This window comes from Medicago sativa, chromosome 8 (assembly GCF_051527215.1).
Source record: "Medicago sativa cultivar Bolivia chromosome 8, Bolivia_mono, whole genome shotgun sequence".
Classification (NCBI taxonomy): Eukaryota; Viridiplantae; Streptophyta; class Magnoliopsida; order Fabales; family Fabaceae; genus Medicago; species Medicago sativa.
Window position 1 is genome coordinate 65,722,999 of NC_140756.1, and position 17,321 is coordinate 65,740,319.

General features: G+C 31.7%; 2 protein-coding genes across 2 annotated transcripts; both read left to right on the top strand.

The window, feature by feature from the left end:
- The first annotated feature begins 134 nt into the window (after positions 1–134).
- Positions 135–2,943, top strand: LOC146900592 (endochitinase-like). The gene is made up of 3 exons (XM_085737694.1): positions 135–610; positions 1,535–1,646; positions 2,450–2,943. The coding sequence occupies exons 1-3, from the start codon at positions 166–168 to the stop codon at positions 2,817–2,819; spliced, it is 927 nt and encodes a 308-aa protein (XP_085593820.1). The 5' UTR covers positions 135–165; the 3' UTR covers positions 2,820–2,943.
- Positions 2,944–11,011: 8,068 nt separating this feature from the next.
- LOC146900593 (endochitinase-like) lies at positions 11,012–12,481 on the top strand. The gene is made up of 3 exons (XM_085737693.1): positions 11,012–11,478; positions 11,653–11,803; positions 11,967–12,481. Exons 1-3 carry the CDS (start codon positions 11,043–11,045, stop codon positions 12,334–12,336), a joined length of 957 nt encoding a protein of 318 aa, XP_085593819.1. The 5' UTR covers positions 11,012–11,042; the 3' UTR covers positions 12,337–12,481.
- The last annotated feature ends 4,840 nt before the right edge of the window (positions 12,482–17,321 follow it).

Consider the following 17,321-nt stretch of genomic DNA (forward strand, 5'->3'; position numbering starts at 1 on the left):
ATAGTGCGCAGAAAATTTGGACACCATAAGTCTAGTGCGTAGAAAGCAGCCAATTTTGAAAATAAGTGCATAAAAAATAATTAATCCCATTAATGCTCATCTATAAATAAACATCTTCCTTAATTCATCGTGTCACACACCAAACAGAATCAACACACTTCACTAATGGCAAGTACAAAATTATCTTGCTTGATACTATGTTTACTACCTCTCTTTCTTGGATCCAAAGCAGAGCAATGTGGTAGCCAAGCTAATAGAGCTGTTTGCCCAAATGGGCTATGTTGTAGCAAATTTGGTTGGTGTGGCACCACTGATCAATATTGTGGAGCTGGTTGTCAGAGCCAGTGTAAAACTTCTTCAACACCGACACCATCGACACCAACACCTAGTACTGGTGGTGGTGGAGATGTTGGAAGGCTTGTACCTTCTTTGTTTGATCAAATGCTTAAATATCGAAATGATGCACGATGTCCTGGGCATGGATTTTATACCTACGATGGTTTCATTGCGGCTGCTAGATCTTTTAATGGATTTGGTACTACTGGCGATGATACCACCCGTAAGAGGGAGCTCGCGGCTTTCTTGGCTCAAACTTCTCATGAAACCACCGGTATATATATTCCTCATCTATTTTTTGTTTAGATAATTGGTTATGTCAACTTTGTATAGAGTATACTTAATTTTGAATTTTGTATACTTGAGAGACAATATTGAGGCTGATCAGACCAAATATTTCAAGGTTTAACCATGACTATCTTTAATTTATCAAAGACTTGTGTTTTAGGCTTTAATCTTATTATTTTTTAAAGTATGATATGACATGTTGCTTATATTTAATGTCTATTACAAAGCCTAACGAATACATATTGATTAAAATAATTTATTATAATCATTTACCTATCATTTTCTCTCATTAGAATACACTAAAGACACTAAAATCACACTTGACCTAAAATAGGCTAGATCATAGAATTTATTTTACGACCTAATATATCTATTCACTCTTCACTACCCCTAAAAAAAAATATTCACTTCACTAACCGTGAAAGTAATCCACCATTTCCTGTGATTGAATTAACCCCTTAGTTTTTAATAAATAAATAAGAGATCAAGATAATAATTTCATTTGGTCAATATGTTCAAGCTCCATATATAATCCTTAAAAAAAAAGTTTCAAGATCCATAAGTGAAAGATCTCTTTAGAGACTTAAATAGTCTCTAAAATGATGTAATATACCGAACATTTATAAATAGAATTATTCTCTTGATCTCTTATTTATTTTTATAATTCTTTTTCTCAAAATAAAACTATCATACGTAACATGAGTTAGAATTTTGTTATTAATGTGTGAGGTCCATGACACCACAATGGTTTAAATAATCAGATATTTATATGGCACGATAATACTTTTAATTTCTTGCAAGAAGTCACAACTCCCAAGTGATCTTGTTTGTGAGGCAAAACCCTAGTGCATGAAATTAACTGATAACTAATTTAAGATCAATTATTTGTCAAATGTTTTTGAACATCCAGGAGGGTGGTCAAGTGCACCAGACGGTCCATATGCATGGGGATATTGCTTTGTCAATGAACGCAATGCCCAGGAAAAAAGATACTATGGCAGAGGGCCGATTCAGCTCACTCAGTAAGCTTCCTTGTCTAGCATTTCAAACCATGTTATTATCAATTAAAGATTGGGTTATGCTATTCATTATAATAAATTTTATCTTGAAAACACAAATCAAAAACATGTAATAGTAGTAATAATTACACAAGCTTATGTGCAAAAGTTACTACTTGTCAAAGGGCACTTGTTAGCATTTCTCTAAAAAAAATTCTTTAAAGAAGAATGATTTTAAAAATTTAAAATGTATTATCAGTTTGCAGAATTTTAAGGATTAAATTAACTGACTTAAAAGAACTCATATGATCGAATGTCTTTTTATTTTTGTAATTACTTTAAAATATGGTTAGTTTTAGAGACTAATTGTCTATGCATGTACTAATTTCAGTAAAAAAAATAGATTATTCACTTGTTGAAAATATGTAAATATTTAGAGAAATGTTAAAGAGTGCCCTTAGGACATTGGTTAAGAAGACAAATTTAAAAATGTTGTATTGAGAAATGGTGAAAAGTGATAAATTTGACTTTTGAAAAGTTAAAAAGTTGCTGAATTCAATACAAACTTACCATTTTTTTTCCCCTTAACTAGTGCCCTAAGGGCAGTATAACCCAAAAATTTATCATTATTTAGAGTTTACTTTAGAACTAGCTATTTTCTATACTAGAGTAAGTATATGTATTGCTTTGTCAAAAAAAAAATATTTGAGTAAGTATTGTGACTATTTAAATTCCAATTTTAGTGGAGTACATGAGTGTTTATAGTGCTTGGCCAAGAATATAAATAAATGTTTAGTGTACTAATGGGATATATTGACCCTTTACAGCGACTACAATTATCGTCAAGCGGGAAAAGCCATCAATCAAGATTTGATAAACAATCCGGATTTAGTGTCCACAAACCCAACTGTATCATTCAAAACAGCCATATGGTTTTGGATGACCCCTCAAGCAAACAAGCCATCAAGCCATGATGTGATTACTGGAAGATGGACGCCATCGGGTGCAGACAGGTCAGCCGGACGGGTCCCCGGATACGGTGTGATCACCAACATAATCAACGGTGGGCTCGAATGCGGGCATGGACAGGATGCTCGAGTTAACGATCGGATCGGGTTTTATAGAAGGTATTGTCAAATATTGGGAGTGAGTCCTGGTGATAACTTGGATTGCAACAACCAAAGGTCATTTGCTTAAGCGAGTTACCTATGTTAATGTTATAAAGTATAGTAATAAAGGGATCACAAATCACAATGAGTGATCCTACATGTAACTGGAATCTTCTTGCTAAATAAAACCGCTTCTATAAAGTTTAAATAAATACTATTTTTATCATCTTTTATGACTAAAAGTTTAGAAGTATAGTTTAAGAATATTCAAAAGCTTTTGTAAAATAAAATAAAGAGTAATTTGAGAAGTGAGAAGAGTAATTTTTCATAAATATTTCACACAAAAACCTTTGGGCTAGGACCATTCTATGGGCTTTATATTTTGCAACTAATCTACCTTGCAAAGACAAAGAGAACAAGGAAATTCCTTTTTGGACCCCTTTAATTGCTCACAACCGCTCAAAATACTCTTATTTTAGATGATCAAAAGTTATAAACTGATCCCTTCAGAAGATAACTATTGGAAAAATATGGATCATAAGTTAAGTTCCGATGCGTATCAAATTTATGGTACATCATAGTTTCCGATTCAATCGTATAACTGATCCCTTCAGAAGATAACTATTGGAAAAATATGGATCATAAGTTAAGTTCCGATGCGTATCAAATTTATGGTACATCATAGTTTCCGATTCAATCGGAAGATAAATTCGATGGACTTGAACATGTTCGATAGAATTAAAAATGGTAGGATACATATAAAATGTTTTGTGTTTTAGTAATATACAAGAAAACATCAAAACATAAAAATAAGACCCTAACTATTGACTGGCACACTCTAAAACTCCTTTGTAACTCCTTCGCCTAAGCCTCAATTGATATTGGTTGGAAGACGTTGTTTTTGTGACAATATTGATGACGAAGCATCATATGATATTTTAGGCTATATTTTTAGTTATTTTATCTGCATTTGAAGGCAAATAACATGTAATTTAGAGGAGTTGTCAATGGTTTGAGGAATAAACTGTATTATTTTCATTCGAGTCGTTGTAATTTAGTTTTATCCTAAATCATGCAACTAGTTTTTTGTCTTTTTAGTGAGAAATCATATAAATCGACAAAACAAAACATTGAGGATATAAAGATTGAAGATCAATGGTTCTTAGAAGGTATTTGAAGACAATACAAAGTGACAAAAATTATTTCAAGTTCCAAGGCATTGCTAGACGGAAGAAAGCGCGAAAAAGGGACAAAAACTACATAATTCGAAAAGGATGGGCCGCTAGAAATGCACCTGCGCTTAGCCTATTTCCCCCTACACATGAGGCAGCAAATGCTACTGCCTCATGCGCCCCTGTGTGTGGTCTCATGCGCCCCACGAAAATGACATGCATGCAGAAGTTGATGTTTTCTTGATTTTTAAGCTAGATCAGTTAAAAAAGCCCAATTTTCTTCTCTTAAACGCTACAAGTTGACTGATTGAAGTTTCCTACAATTTCGTTATTATAGAGATGGAAGATGAGAAGGATGATGAGCTACCACTAGGAAGGCCATTCTTATCAACTACAATTGCAAGGATGGATTTTAGAAGCGGAATTACAATTTGGAAGTACAAAGATGAGTTCTCAACCTACAACATTTGTTCAGAGGCTCGTCACAACTGTCAAGGAACCAATTACAAGATCATGGTGAATGAGAACAAGAAAATGGGTGGCCAACAAGATACAACCAAACCAAAGAAACGTAGACACAAAGCGACAAGCTACTGAAGTTAAAGGAGCGCTGCATAGGAGGCAACCCATGTTCTTTACTGTTCAATTTAGAATTAGTTTTGCTATTTAATTTCGTAAACAAAGATGACTCGAGTTTTTCAATTTTGAAGCACCATGTGAGGTGTTAATTGTTATTGCTTTGTTTAATTAAAAATTTCAGTTTGTGAATGGCGTTTGTGATTTATTTGAATGCCAACACAAAATGTTCCATCTTGAGTGGAATTCTTTGTCTTCAATTACACTGATTAAAAATGTAAAGGGATGAAAAAAGAAGGACCAAAATGGTTAGCACAATCTCCACCAAATCATGACCGGTGAGAACTTTGAGCCACATAGATATCATATCCGGTGAGAACCAATATCTTATATGAGAAACGAAAACTTTCTATATTAGCCATCAGATTTAATTAACGCGTGAGATTTAATTATTTTCTTAAATCTTTCAGTGTAATTGATATACAAAATCACAAGTTAACAAATTGAGCTACAATTTAGGCACAATTTACTTTATTCCCTCATTAGTAGCACTCAGTTTCTCTTCTTCAAATAATGACCAATTATGTTTTACGCTTTCTTTGGTTTCTTGTTTGTTGCTGCCATTTGCATTCTCCAATCTCCAACATATAAGTAGCACTGCAATCTCTTGTCTGTTCCTTGATTTCGTGTGGCTTTCACTGCATTCTAATCTTTATACTCCCTCCGTCCCATATTACTTGACCTAGTTGACTCTGTCACGTATGCCAATGTACAATTTTAAACTTAAATTTCTTTAATAATCTAGTAGAAAAAATTACGAAAATTTGATATTTTGAAAATATTAATCGAGACGAATCTAACAACATCTTATATGCTATATTTTGTTTTTATATATTAGTAGAAAAATAGAGTTAAAGCATGGTACATGAATAGTGCAAATATTCTAAATAGGTCAAGTAATATGGGACGGAGGGAGTATTATTGTTCCCTCTTTTTTAATTAGGAAAAGTATTTTATGTTGTAGAAAACATTTTCCCAATTGATGCATGTACGTTGGATGAAGAAAAAAAAATACCTCAATGTAAGATGGAGAAACATGCATGGTGTTCTTAAAAAATAAAAAATAATTAAGAGGCAGGATGCGGTTGTAGTTGTTAGTGACAGTATGATTAGGAGGGAGTAGGATAAATTGGAGAATTTGTACCAAATAAAAAAAAGAATAAATTGGAAAATGAAACTGATCCCTACTAAGGAGGGAATAGAGTAAATTGTGCCTAAATTATAGCTCAATTTGTTAACTTGTGATTTTGTATATCAATTACACGGAAAGATTTAAGAAAATAATTAAATCTCATGCGTTAATTAAATCTGATGGCTAATATAGAAAGTTCTCGTTTCTCATATAAGATATTGGTTCTCACCGGATATGCTCCCTATATATATATATATATGTTTATGTTAGAAGTCATCCATGAAGGTGTCTTTTAGCAAGCCACACCTCAAGGTGTTATTTCCACTTTTTAGTTATAACTTTGCTAAAAGACACCTTCATAAAAATTAGTTGGTGTCTTTTAACAAATGCTCATAGAATAACTTACTAAAAGACACCTTCATAAAATGTATCTTCTAGCAAAACCCATATATATATATATATATATATATATATATTCCACAATTTACTTCTATGATCTACTATTTATTTATGGAGGAATGATTCTATCCATGTGTTTATTTCTTGAGCTTGCACTCACTTGTTACTTGTTTATTGGTTGTACATACACACACTGAGTCATTTTATTGTTTATCTAATGCATTTTGAAACCCCCTTTATGTTTTTAATATAGTTAATACTGCTTTTGGTCATTGTAATATTGCGCAAATCCGATTTTAGCCCCTTTAAAAAAAGTTTAGATTATGGCCATGTAATAGCAGATTATATACATATACTTTTAACATCATTCTTAATTTCAAAGGGACATTATTATTCATAAGAATGAACTATAGTCTTAAAATTACTCTTTATTCTGAAGGGACATAGATTGTCGAATGGACTATGCTCTTAAGATCATTCTTAATTCTGAAGGGACATTATTCCTAAAAAGGGATTATGGTCTTAAGAACACTCTTAATTCCGAAAGGACAGAAAAGAAAGTGGAGAAGTGGCTCAGAAGTGCGTCGAGCAGAAAGAGAGTGAAGAGAGAAAGTGTTCTCGCCAACTCAACAGAACTCTCTGGCATGTTTTTTTGAACTAAGTGGAATCGTTTATTATATACAGATTTTGTAGCTGGTTTAGCTAAAATTACGACATCAGTTACTCTAGTGGATATGATCAAAAGCAAACTCAATCACTGATAAGTTCAACAACTTTTGTGGATAATATCAAACCCGCAAAAGTGGAGGAAACAAACTAATTTCATATGAATGGATGAAAGATAGACAACTCACTTGGATCTCAAACTCATCAAACCAACATAATATAAAATTATAGGAAGTGATATGAATGAATAATTAATAATAATAATAATAATAATAATAATAATAATAATAATAATAATAATAATAATAATAATTTTTTATCATTGATAGGTATTTAAAATTCAATACCACAATTTAAACACTACTAATGGATGTGTTCTATTTTATGTGGGGCCCCATATTCAACTTTTGTAATTCACACCATATTAGCTCAAAATTTATTACTTGATGTATAATCTTTTAACCTTCCAATTTTCTTCAAACTTTGCACCAATGTTCCAACAAGAATGAAACATGATTGAGTTACAAAGAGTATTTTTCATTAACAATGAAGTTGGATTTGTTTCCTCCGGACTTTGGATGATTGTGTGCTGGATAAAACTATAGCTTTGATGGATGGGTTGGTATTAGGCAACTATGTTTTAATTGTCACAATTTTTAAGTAATGTGGTTGACTTGGATTTAGGTTATTTGGAAAGAACGCAACCTTTAAATGTTTTGGAACATATAGTTTGTGTTGGTTGAAGGCGTATAGACCTAATGTTTTATATGATTATCATGTTTGATGGAGTAAGTTGTTTGTTTTCTTAAGCTTTTTTTTTTTTTTTTTTTTTTTTTTTTTTCAGATTTTAATGTCGTTTCGTAGTGTTTTTGTTGTTTATAGTCTTTTGTTTGTTGTATTCTCAACTTTGTTGTTAGCTTAATTTTTTGAAGAAATTGTTGTTAGCTTAATTGGATCTCCTCATTTATTAATGTTTTTTTCTTGCTTCTTTTAAAAAAAAATCAGAAGAACATAACCAACAAAAGGATAAGTGAAAGCTCATAAAAGAAAGAAAGAAAGAGGACAAGTGAAAGGAAAGAAATAAGGCTTAAATGCTCAATTGGTCCTTTAACTTGATTTCAAGTATCAGTTTGGTTTCCTAAGTAATAAAAGGTCCGTTTAGGTCCTTAACTTTATTTAAAGTATCGGTTTGATCCATTCTGTTAATTTAATTCAAAAAACGTTAAGTTTAGGGACCAAACAAACTAATACTAATTAAATAAGTTAAGGGACCAAAATTTAACATTTTTTTGAATTAAATTAACAGAAGGGACCAAACCGTTATTTTAAATAATGTTAAGGGATCTAAACGAACATTTTATTACTTATAGGACCAAACTGATACTTGAAATCAAGTTAAGGGACTAATTGAGCATTTAAGCCAAGAAGAAAAGAAGAAAAAATTGTGAATGGTTGGTGTGTCATTCTATAATATTTAGGTGTGGGTAGATCAATCTAAGGCTTACTCTACTTGTGCACCATTCATTCAACATATAGTACATTAGAATAACCAGTCAAAGATATACTAACCAATGCCGTTACCCGTAGGATTGGGAACTGGAAATATTGTCAACTTCAGCCGTTCATGCATGGGTGAGAGGTTAATGCCAAATTATGTATACTCTTCAGCCGTAATCGGTGATCGAGTTGATTGCTTCATATATATATATATATATATATATATATGCTTATTAACATTTTTGATATTTAATATATTTAATTATTTACTAATGAAAATTATAAAAAAATTAATATTTTAAAAATATTTATTTAAGACAAATTCAAGAATATCTTATATGCTACCAAAAATTAATTTTTGTTTGTCCAACATAAAATTTAAATCTTTAAACAATGATCTTATTACTTTTTTTTTAAAGAAATGATGTTATGACATTTGGTAGCATGATCATATAAGTGAAATATATAGTCGGTTTAATTTGGTTTGATTTGTTTTGATTTTTGAAAAATGAACCAATTAAAAATATAGTCGGTTTTGTTTGATTTCGTTTACATAATATTTTCTCATGAAGTTTGAATCAAACCAAATCAATAAAGAACAAGGATGAATTGGTTCGGCTCAATCAAATTAATATTTTTTTTAAATTGAAATTTATTCTATAAAATCGAAAAAATTAACTTTCTTTTCCAAACACTTCTTTATATTATTAAAACAAATACATAAACTACAATGACAAAAATAATTTATACCTATACATAAATGAAATATTAAGTTTTGATGTGACATTTTTAGTCAAATTTTATCCTTCACAAACGCTGTTTTATTTTCAATTTTATCATTTTTTTGTCTAATCAAGTGATTAAATTTGATCCTAATTTCTAGATTAATCAAATTAAATTTAATCCAATTCTAATTTAAATTGTCAATACAATCAAATTATTTATTTATATCAATATTAAAAATTGAAATAATTCTAATTTATTATCAAATTATACTAAATAAAGTGGACAATAATAATTTTGACATATAAAAATAAAATATAACTTTAAAATAATACTAATTATAATTTAGTGTGAAAATAAAAAATAAATAATCATAAAAATGATTATTTGAATCAGACTTTAGGTAATATTAATTAAAAGTTTAAATGAATTATATCATCAAATGAATGAATTCTTTCAAAAAAAAATCATTAAATGAATGAATGTAATTTTATACTGAGTTTTTGTAACCTACGCAACATTGCATAGGATAAGATGTTCTGTAATGTATCATTATCTTTTTTTTCTAAACCAAAAGTTTGGAGAGGCATGAATGGGAAGCAACGACAATGTATCACTATCTTCAACATAAACTATCATATTGATTATCTGTTTCTTGAAAAATGATTATTTTCTCTATGCTATTAATCATTCTATTATTTTTTTTATAACTTCATACTACAAAAATAAAGAGTGATCATGGTTAATCCTGAAATTTGTTCATGCTATCTAAATTTTTGGAGTTAAATTTGATCTTGCTATCTAAATTCTACCATAATATTCTTGATATCGATCTCATATATATACTAATCCATGGATAAATTTTTTCTGGCTTCTACCTAAATAAATTTCATTCTTAAAGATAAATCCAAATAAGTTTTCGTGACACCCGTGTGCCACACACAAAGAAATGTCTTTCCATTTTTTTATTACAAATTAATGTTGTTCCATTTGATCCATGGATAATTTTCCATGCATTTATTATTGGAAGTAATCTTTGTTTTTATTGTATGAAGTTATAAAAAAATAAAAAAAATAGAAGGATTAATAGGATAGGGAAAATTATTATTTTTCAAGAAACGAATAATCTATATGATAATTTACGTTGAAGATAACGATATATTTATTGTACCTTATCCTATTGTTAGAAAAACCCTTTTATATTTAACAAAATTCAAATATGCTCGCCACATTACCATAAAGGTTGTAGTTTGAATTCGTCAAAGTGTCCAATGCCTCAAGACTAAGGCAAGGACAATCTCAATTAGTGAAGGACAATCTCATTGACTCCAACTTGGTCTATTAAATATATTCAGCAATCAAATTGTTGAAAGAAAGTTTTGCGTGGTCACAAGATTTACTGCATTTATACGCATGCAATAAAAAAATAGAAGAAAAAAGAAATAAATAATATTTTTTTGTCTATATAATTTTTATCTAAAGTTATGACTATCCATTTATTTCTCGTTTCTTTCGAGTTAACCGTATAATTGGAAATTGGATTTTTAATTTCGCCTAAGAAATAATTGTTACTAAGGTTGTGTTTAATCTGTTAAAAAAATAAAAGATTGAACATGACAACTTTAGTTATACTATGTTTGATTGTAAAATTGTTTCAGAGACTAGAAAAACTCGGGGTAAGAGACAAAACTAAATTGTTCAATATATCAAAGTTTTTGTTTCAAATACAAATTGTATAAAATACTCAAATAGTCTTTTGTCGTCAAATATCCTATAATACAAACAATTGTTAAATATTATGAAAGTTTGTCGTGTTTTGTTCTGTCTTGTGTTGTAATGTTTTGTCTGGTACATCATTTTAACTAATCAAATGCACCCTAAACCTTCTACTTACTGTAGTCACACTAATTAGTAGGTAATTTGAAACTTGAAGCTTCATCGTGTAAAATAAAGCCAAGGGGACAAACAGTTGTCAAATTTGAAAATAAGTACGTAAGAACAATTAATCCTATCATAGCTGATCTATATAAATAAACATCTTCCCTCGTTCATGTTAGACACCAAAGCAACTTTGTACTTATAAAAAATGGGAAGTACTACAAAATTATCTTGCTTGATACTATGTTTACTACCTTTCTTTCTTGGATCCAAAGCTCAGCAATGTGGTAGACAAGCTAATGGAGCTCTTTGCGCAAATAGGTTCTGTTGCAGCCAATTTGGTTATTGTGGCAACACTGCTGACTTCTGTGGAGCTGGTTGTCAGAGCCAGTGCACACCTACTTCAACACCGACACCAACAACACCTAGTGGTAGTGGTGTTGGAAGTATTATTTCTTCTTCTATGTTTGATCAAATGCTTAAATATCGAAATGATCCACGTTGTGCTGGAAATGGATTTTATACCTACAATAGTTTCATAACTGCTGCCAATTCTTTTCCCGGATTTGGTACTACCGGTGATGATAACACCCGTAAGCGCGAAATTTGTGCTTTCTTAGGTCAAACTTCTCATGAAACTACAGGTATATTTCTTACTCTAACTTTTTGTTTAGATAATTGGATATGTTAATTAACTTTATATAGAGTAATATGTTTGTTTTGAATTTTGGATATTTATACATCATATTCATACATTTAACTTTTTGCAAGAAGTCACAATCAATAGTGTTTGAGGTCAAATGTTTTTGAGAATGTAGGAGGGTGGCCAACTGCACCAGACGGTCCATACGCATGGGGATATTGCTTTGTGAACGAACGCAATCCCCCGAGTGACTATTGTACACCCGGAACTTGGCCATGTGCTCCTGGTAAAAGATACTACGGCAGAGGACCAATTCAACTCACTCAGTAAGCTTCTTTCGTCTTCATCCCTCTAGCATTTCAAACCATACCCCCATCTAAATATCAAACCATGTTATTTTATTTTTCTTAACATAATGAATTAACATTGATTTCCAGTTATAGATATGAGTGTTTAGTGAACTAATGGGATGTTGATCCTTTATTACAGCAACTACAATTATGGTCCAGCCGGTAGAGCCATTAACGAAGATTTGATAAACAATCCGGATTTAGTGTCCTCAAATGCAGTCGTGTCATTCAGGACATCCCTATGGTTTTGGATGACCCCGCAGGGAAACAAGCCATCAAGCCATGATGTGATTACTGGAAGATGGACACCATCTGCTGCTGACAACTCAGCAGGGAGGGTCCCCGGATATGGCGTGATCACCAACATAATCAACGGTGGGCTTGAATGTGGGCGCGGTCAGGATCCTCGGGTTGAAGACCGGATCGGGTTTTATAGAAGATATTGTCAACTGTTGGGAGTGGGCACCGGTGCTAACTTGGATTGCTACAATCAAAGGCCATTTGCTTAAGCCAATTACCTATGTTAATGTTATAATAGAAAGGAATAAAGGGATGTTGTTCAATAAAAAAAGTAATAAAGGAATCACAATGAATGATCCTACATGTAACTGAAATCTTCTTGCTCAATAAAACAACTTCTATATAGTTTTAAAATTTGATTTAGTAATTTTGCCATTTTTTATGACTAAGGTATTGTTGATGAATACCTATAATTTTGTACATGTGAGCTTAGCTCAGTTGGCAAGGACAAATGTATAATATATGCAAGGTCTGAGGTTCGAACCCCGCACACCAAAAAAAAAAAAAAAAACCCATAATTTCGATGAAGACTTTGAATATTCAATAGTTGTTCCCCGTAAAAAAAAAAAAAGAATTCAAAAGTTGAATAATTATTGTTTGGAAATTGCTCTTTAGGCATCTAGAAATTGCTCGCAAGCACCTTAAACTTTTGAAAAGACTCACATTGAGAGTTACAAACCATTCGGCGGGAAACGGTAGTGAAAAACCGTTCCCAAAGGCTTTTTTTGATCGGCTACATGTTTAACCGCTCTAAAAAGTCATAAGTCGGTATTTGAAACAAGGACTTATTCCTTTGGTTACACGTTTAAGCACTCTAAAAAATCGTAGAGTAAATAGGCAATTACCCCCTTGAAATTGTAAGTTTCGTCAATTACCCCCCTGACGTTAACGAAACTTCAATCACCCCCCTGAAATTGCACAACGTTAATCAATTTACCCCCTCCGTCAAATCCTTTTGTTAGTCAACATCACGTTTTGCAAATACCACCCTGAAGTTTTGCACTTATGTGCAAAATGCCCCCCGAACTTGAAAATTTATAATTTTTTTCTTATACTTGACTCAAAAGAAATTAAAGGCAAACAATTAACATAGTGATTGATATCCTTGTAAAAAATGTATAATTATAATATTTTTTAGCTAAGCTACATATTAAAAAATGTATAATTATAATATTTTTTAGCTAAGCTACATATTTAAATTGATATGCTTTGTTTCATAAATAGATTAGATGACATTTTTTTTAACCAATGATTAAATCATGACATTGTTACTAATGGTTTTAGTCTGCAATATACACTATTATCATTCAACAATATAATTCATTACCATGTGACATCAACCACTATTTTGAAATCACAGAGGATATGAAAGAATTAAATGAATAGTAAATAAATACACCTCTTAGATTAAGCAATAGTCTCCTAAATCTTGCTTTAGATTTGGATTGGAATTGGAGATGCATTAGTTTGTCAACAAAATTAGAAACTTATTTCACATATTGTTGGGTTTTGGGAGTTTTCTTGTGTCTCATTGTTGTTGTTTATGGATAGCTAAACAATTTATGTATGCTTATCTTCTTGTTTCATTCTTGCACATCTTGTGCTTGGATGTGGTTTTAATAGTATAAGTATATTTTGCCTTTGCAACAAAAAAGAAGTAGTAGGTAAGTAAATGTGAAAGGACTGAAGTTGAGCCTATTAAGTAGATCATGACAATATTGAAGCATAGGAATGAAATAGAAAAGTTTAGGTGCAGAAGAAACAAATATTCAGTTTCAAACATAATCTAAAGGGACAACCAAATAGTCCATATAACATAGATGAAGAACCAAGTATCAAGTGGAGATTCTAAAAGATTTTCATTAAAGCTAACTATTAATTTTTTGCCTTTAATATAAGAAAAAAATATAAATTTTCAAGTTCGGAGGGTATTTTGCACATAAGTGTAAAACTTCAGGGGGGGGGGGTATTTTGCAGAACGTGATGTTGACTAACAAAAGAATTTGATGGAGGGGGTAAATTGATTAACGTTGTGCAATTTCAGGGGGGGTAATTGAAGTTTTGTTAACGTCAGGGGGTAATTGACGGAACTTACAATTTCGGGGGGGGGGGGATTTATTAAAAAATCGTACTTATTTGAACCAAGAAGTAACATGAAGTCGATTTAAAAAGTGGCAAACGATTCCTAGTTATCATTCACAAGAGAACAATAGTTAACTATCGATGGAGGCATTTTCAGAAGTTTAAAGTGCTTGTGAACAATTTCTAGATGTTTAAAGAGCAATTTTGCTTTTGTGGGTAGAAGAAATTTAAGGTGAGGGTCAAAGCCCAAACCCACATGGATTAGGAATAAAAAAAGCTACCAAACTTAAAATGTGAAAATTGCTCTTTTAGCTTCCAAAATTGCTTTCAGACACTTTGTCGTTGACACTACAATATTTAACAACTGTAACTCAGAAACACCATTCCACAAGTAGTACAACAAATTGAACAAAAAGTTCACTCATAAGCTACAACATTACATAATCATTCATAATTGAATAACATTACAGAAATTCAAGATTACATTAACAATACACATGATTCAAATTCAACAACAATTCAACATACGAAAAATTTGACAACATATTACCCAACATTACATCAAACCACTGAAAAGTCCATAACATGACGCCAAATCTCTAGCGACAATTTGGGCAAATCTCTAGTGACAATTTGGGCACTTGAAGTTGGAATGAACTCAAAGATAGAGAGCTTATGATTTTCAACCATCCAAAAAAACATGGATGCTACCTCGTCATTATCTCCAAGCATCACATAATGATAAACAGTTTTTCAATGGTCTTCACATGCATCTGCCCCCCCCCCCCCAATCTACATGTGGTACATGTACAAGTACATGAGACGTAGTTTGTTTTAACCAAGATGAGAAAAGTATTTATTAAGTTGTGCCTTCAAACCACTCAACTTGATGGTGGGGGTTAAAAAATCTTAACCGTACTCTTGAAAGCTTCATATCAGACATGAGCTTCAACTTTTCCATCCTGAGACATGATTCACTTGACAGAAGTAAATACGAAAACAAATATTAGAATATGATTAAATGAAAGATACGATCATATGAATTGTAGATTAACCAAAGACATATATTCATATAAAATGCAGTGCAATATTATCAACATAAAACATAAGTGGTATATTGGCCACAAAACATGTCGATGCCTTATTGACCACAAAAAATATATTGGTGCATTATCGATCAAAAAAATTATGAACACCGCCAAAAAGTGTCATACTTCAATAACTTTTTCTTAATCTTCTTCAATAACTTCAAATTTTTCACTTTCTTCATTTTCACTATGACACAAAATTGAATTGACTTGATTTGATTATTTTTTTTCGTGGTTTATCTCCTTTTTCAATATCCATGAGGTCTCGGAACCATGTTAGTCTATAAATAAAAATATCTTTCAACGTCTCAACATCTTCTTTCTTGTGTATCTTTTACTTTGTACACAATGGAGATATTGGACAACCACATTTCAAACAAAAAAAGAACAGAATGTTTGGGGATTAAAATCCAAGCCATGTGATGTGGGTATTTGGGTTAAGTGGTGGAATACCTCTGATTGCAAAAAAAAAAAAAAAAAAATTAGAAATACCGATTTCATTATTTGTCAACTTAACTACAACTTTATTGTAGCAAGTTGCAACAATGTGACTCATGTCTGGTAATGTCAACCACTTATCTTCGAGTGCAAATCATTCATGGTATACTTAAAACAATCCTCGGACCCAAATATTGGCATGTGCTCACTATTATGAGTACTCAACTCTGTAATAAATGTTTTATGAATCAAAGAATGACTTTCTTCACTCAGAACCATATGCTATTCTACAAACGGGAATCCAGAATTATCATCGCCTTTAACATTCTCAATTGTTTTAATATATGGTTTCTTGAACAAAGGCGTATGATCAATATGTGGTAAATTTGGATTTGGGACTGTTGTAGGCCTTAGTATTAGAGAAGACAATGGTTTGACAACATGGGAAACTTTTCTTTTAGGGAATTAAGGCTTTGTTTGTGACATTTGACTATTTAGAAATTGTGAATCAACATGCTTCCACAATGATGGATCTCAACTAGTTAAAGTGTCGGTCGGTGTAGACCTTGCTATTTCTTTGGCTCCCTTGATTAGTACCTTTTTTGGAGGTGGAGTCACAATCGTCGTTTCTAGGTGTGTTAGCTGACACATATCTTCTTGATATGTAGTTTCATTTTGTATGGAACTTTTTTGAGACGTTCCTAGATACCATTTCACTCATCCATAAAAAAAACGCCATCTTCACATTCTTCTTCACCCATAGTTGCCTCAAAGCATAACTTTGGCCAGTGAGGTTTGATCTCATCCAATCGTATAGGTCTCTCGTTACGATCTTTATAACAAGAATACATGCACAAGACAACTCATACGATATCAATCAAGCAACCACACTTTTCTTATCCATGTCAGTTTTTATTGAGCGTTTTGATTTCTAAAATGTAAACCTCAAGCCATCTCCATAACCTTACCCTCCAACTCACAGTACAAAAAATTGTCTTTGTATCTATGTTCTAAGACAACACAACTCCTCCCAAAGGTTGTCTGTATCTCAGTGAATCGCCCCTCCAAATAGTGTTTATTTCCACCCAACGTTTAGCCAAATCTCCCATACTAGTACTCAAAATAGTGCTTGTGTTACTAAGATGCAAGACACAGTTTGTTCATGCCCTCACAATTTTTTCATACACTCTATTCAATATGTTACTTTCAACATAGGCAAGAAACTTCGAGAATTTCTTACAAACATCTCAGCATTGCACTATGACATCAACATATAATTCTTTTGAAGGAGACTCAACCACATTATCCCAAGTATTCATGATGTTGTCAACTAACTCACTAGACTTCACCTCTTTAACTTCCTTATCTTTCCCATACTTTGACATTCTTATATTTGACTATGCAGTCTGTGAAACATTTAGCTCTAACAATTCTAGCAATATTAAATTAACAAAGTAATGTGATAGGTTTAGGGAAAACCATGGCTACATCATTCATCAGAGTGGTATCCAGGTAAGTCACAATTACTTATGACATATTGTCTTTTAAGTTCATAAGATTAAGCAACATTTGTAGAAACCAAGTGA

Coding starts and splice junctions, on each gene's coding strand:
- LOC146900592 (XM_085737694.1), top strand. CDS start 166: ATGGCAAGTACAAAATTATCTTGCTTGATACTATGTTTACTACCTCTC. Junction 611..1,534: donor AACTTCTCATGAAACCACCG/GTATATATATTC, acceptor TTGAACATCCAG/GAGGGTGGTCAAGTGCACCA. Junction 1,647..2,449: donor GGGCCGATTCAGCTCACTCA/GTAAGCTTCCTT, acceptor GACCCTTTACAG/CGACTACAATTATCGTCAAG.
- LOC146900593 (XM_085737693.1), top strand. CDS start 11,043: ATGGGAAGTACTACAAAATTATCTTGCTTGATACTATGTTTACTACCT. Junction 11,479..11,652: donor AACTTCTCATGAAACTACAG/GTATATTTCTTA, acceptor TTGAGAATGTAG/GAGGGTGGCCAACTGCACCA. Junction 11,804..11,966: donor GGACCAATTCAACTCACTCA/GTAAGCTTCTTT, acceptor CCTTTATTACAG/CAACTACAATTATGGTCCAG.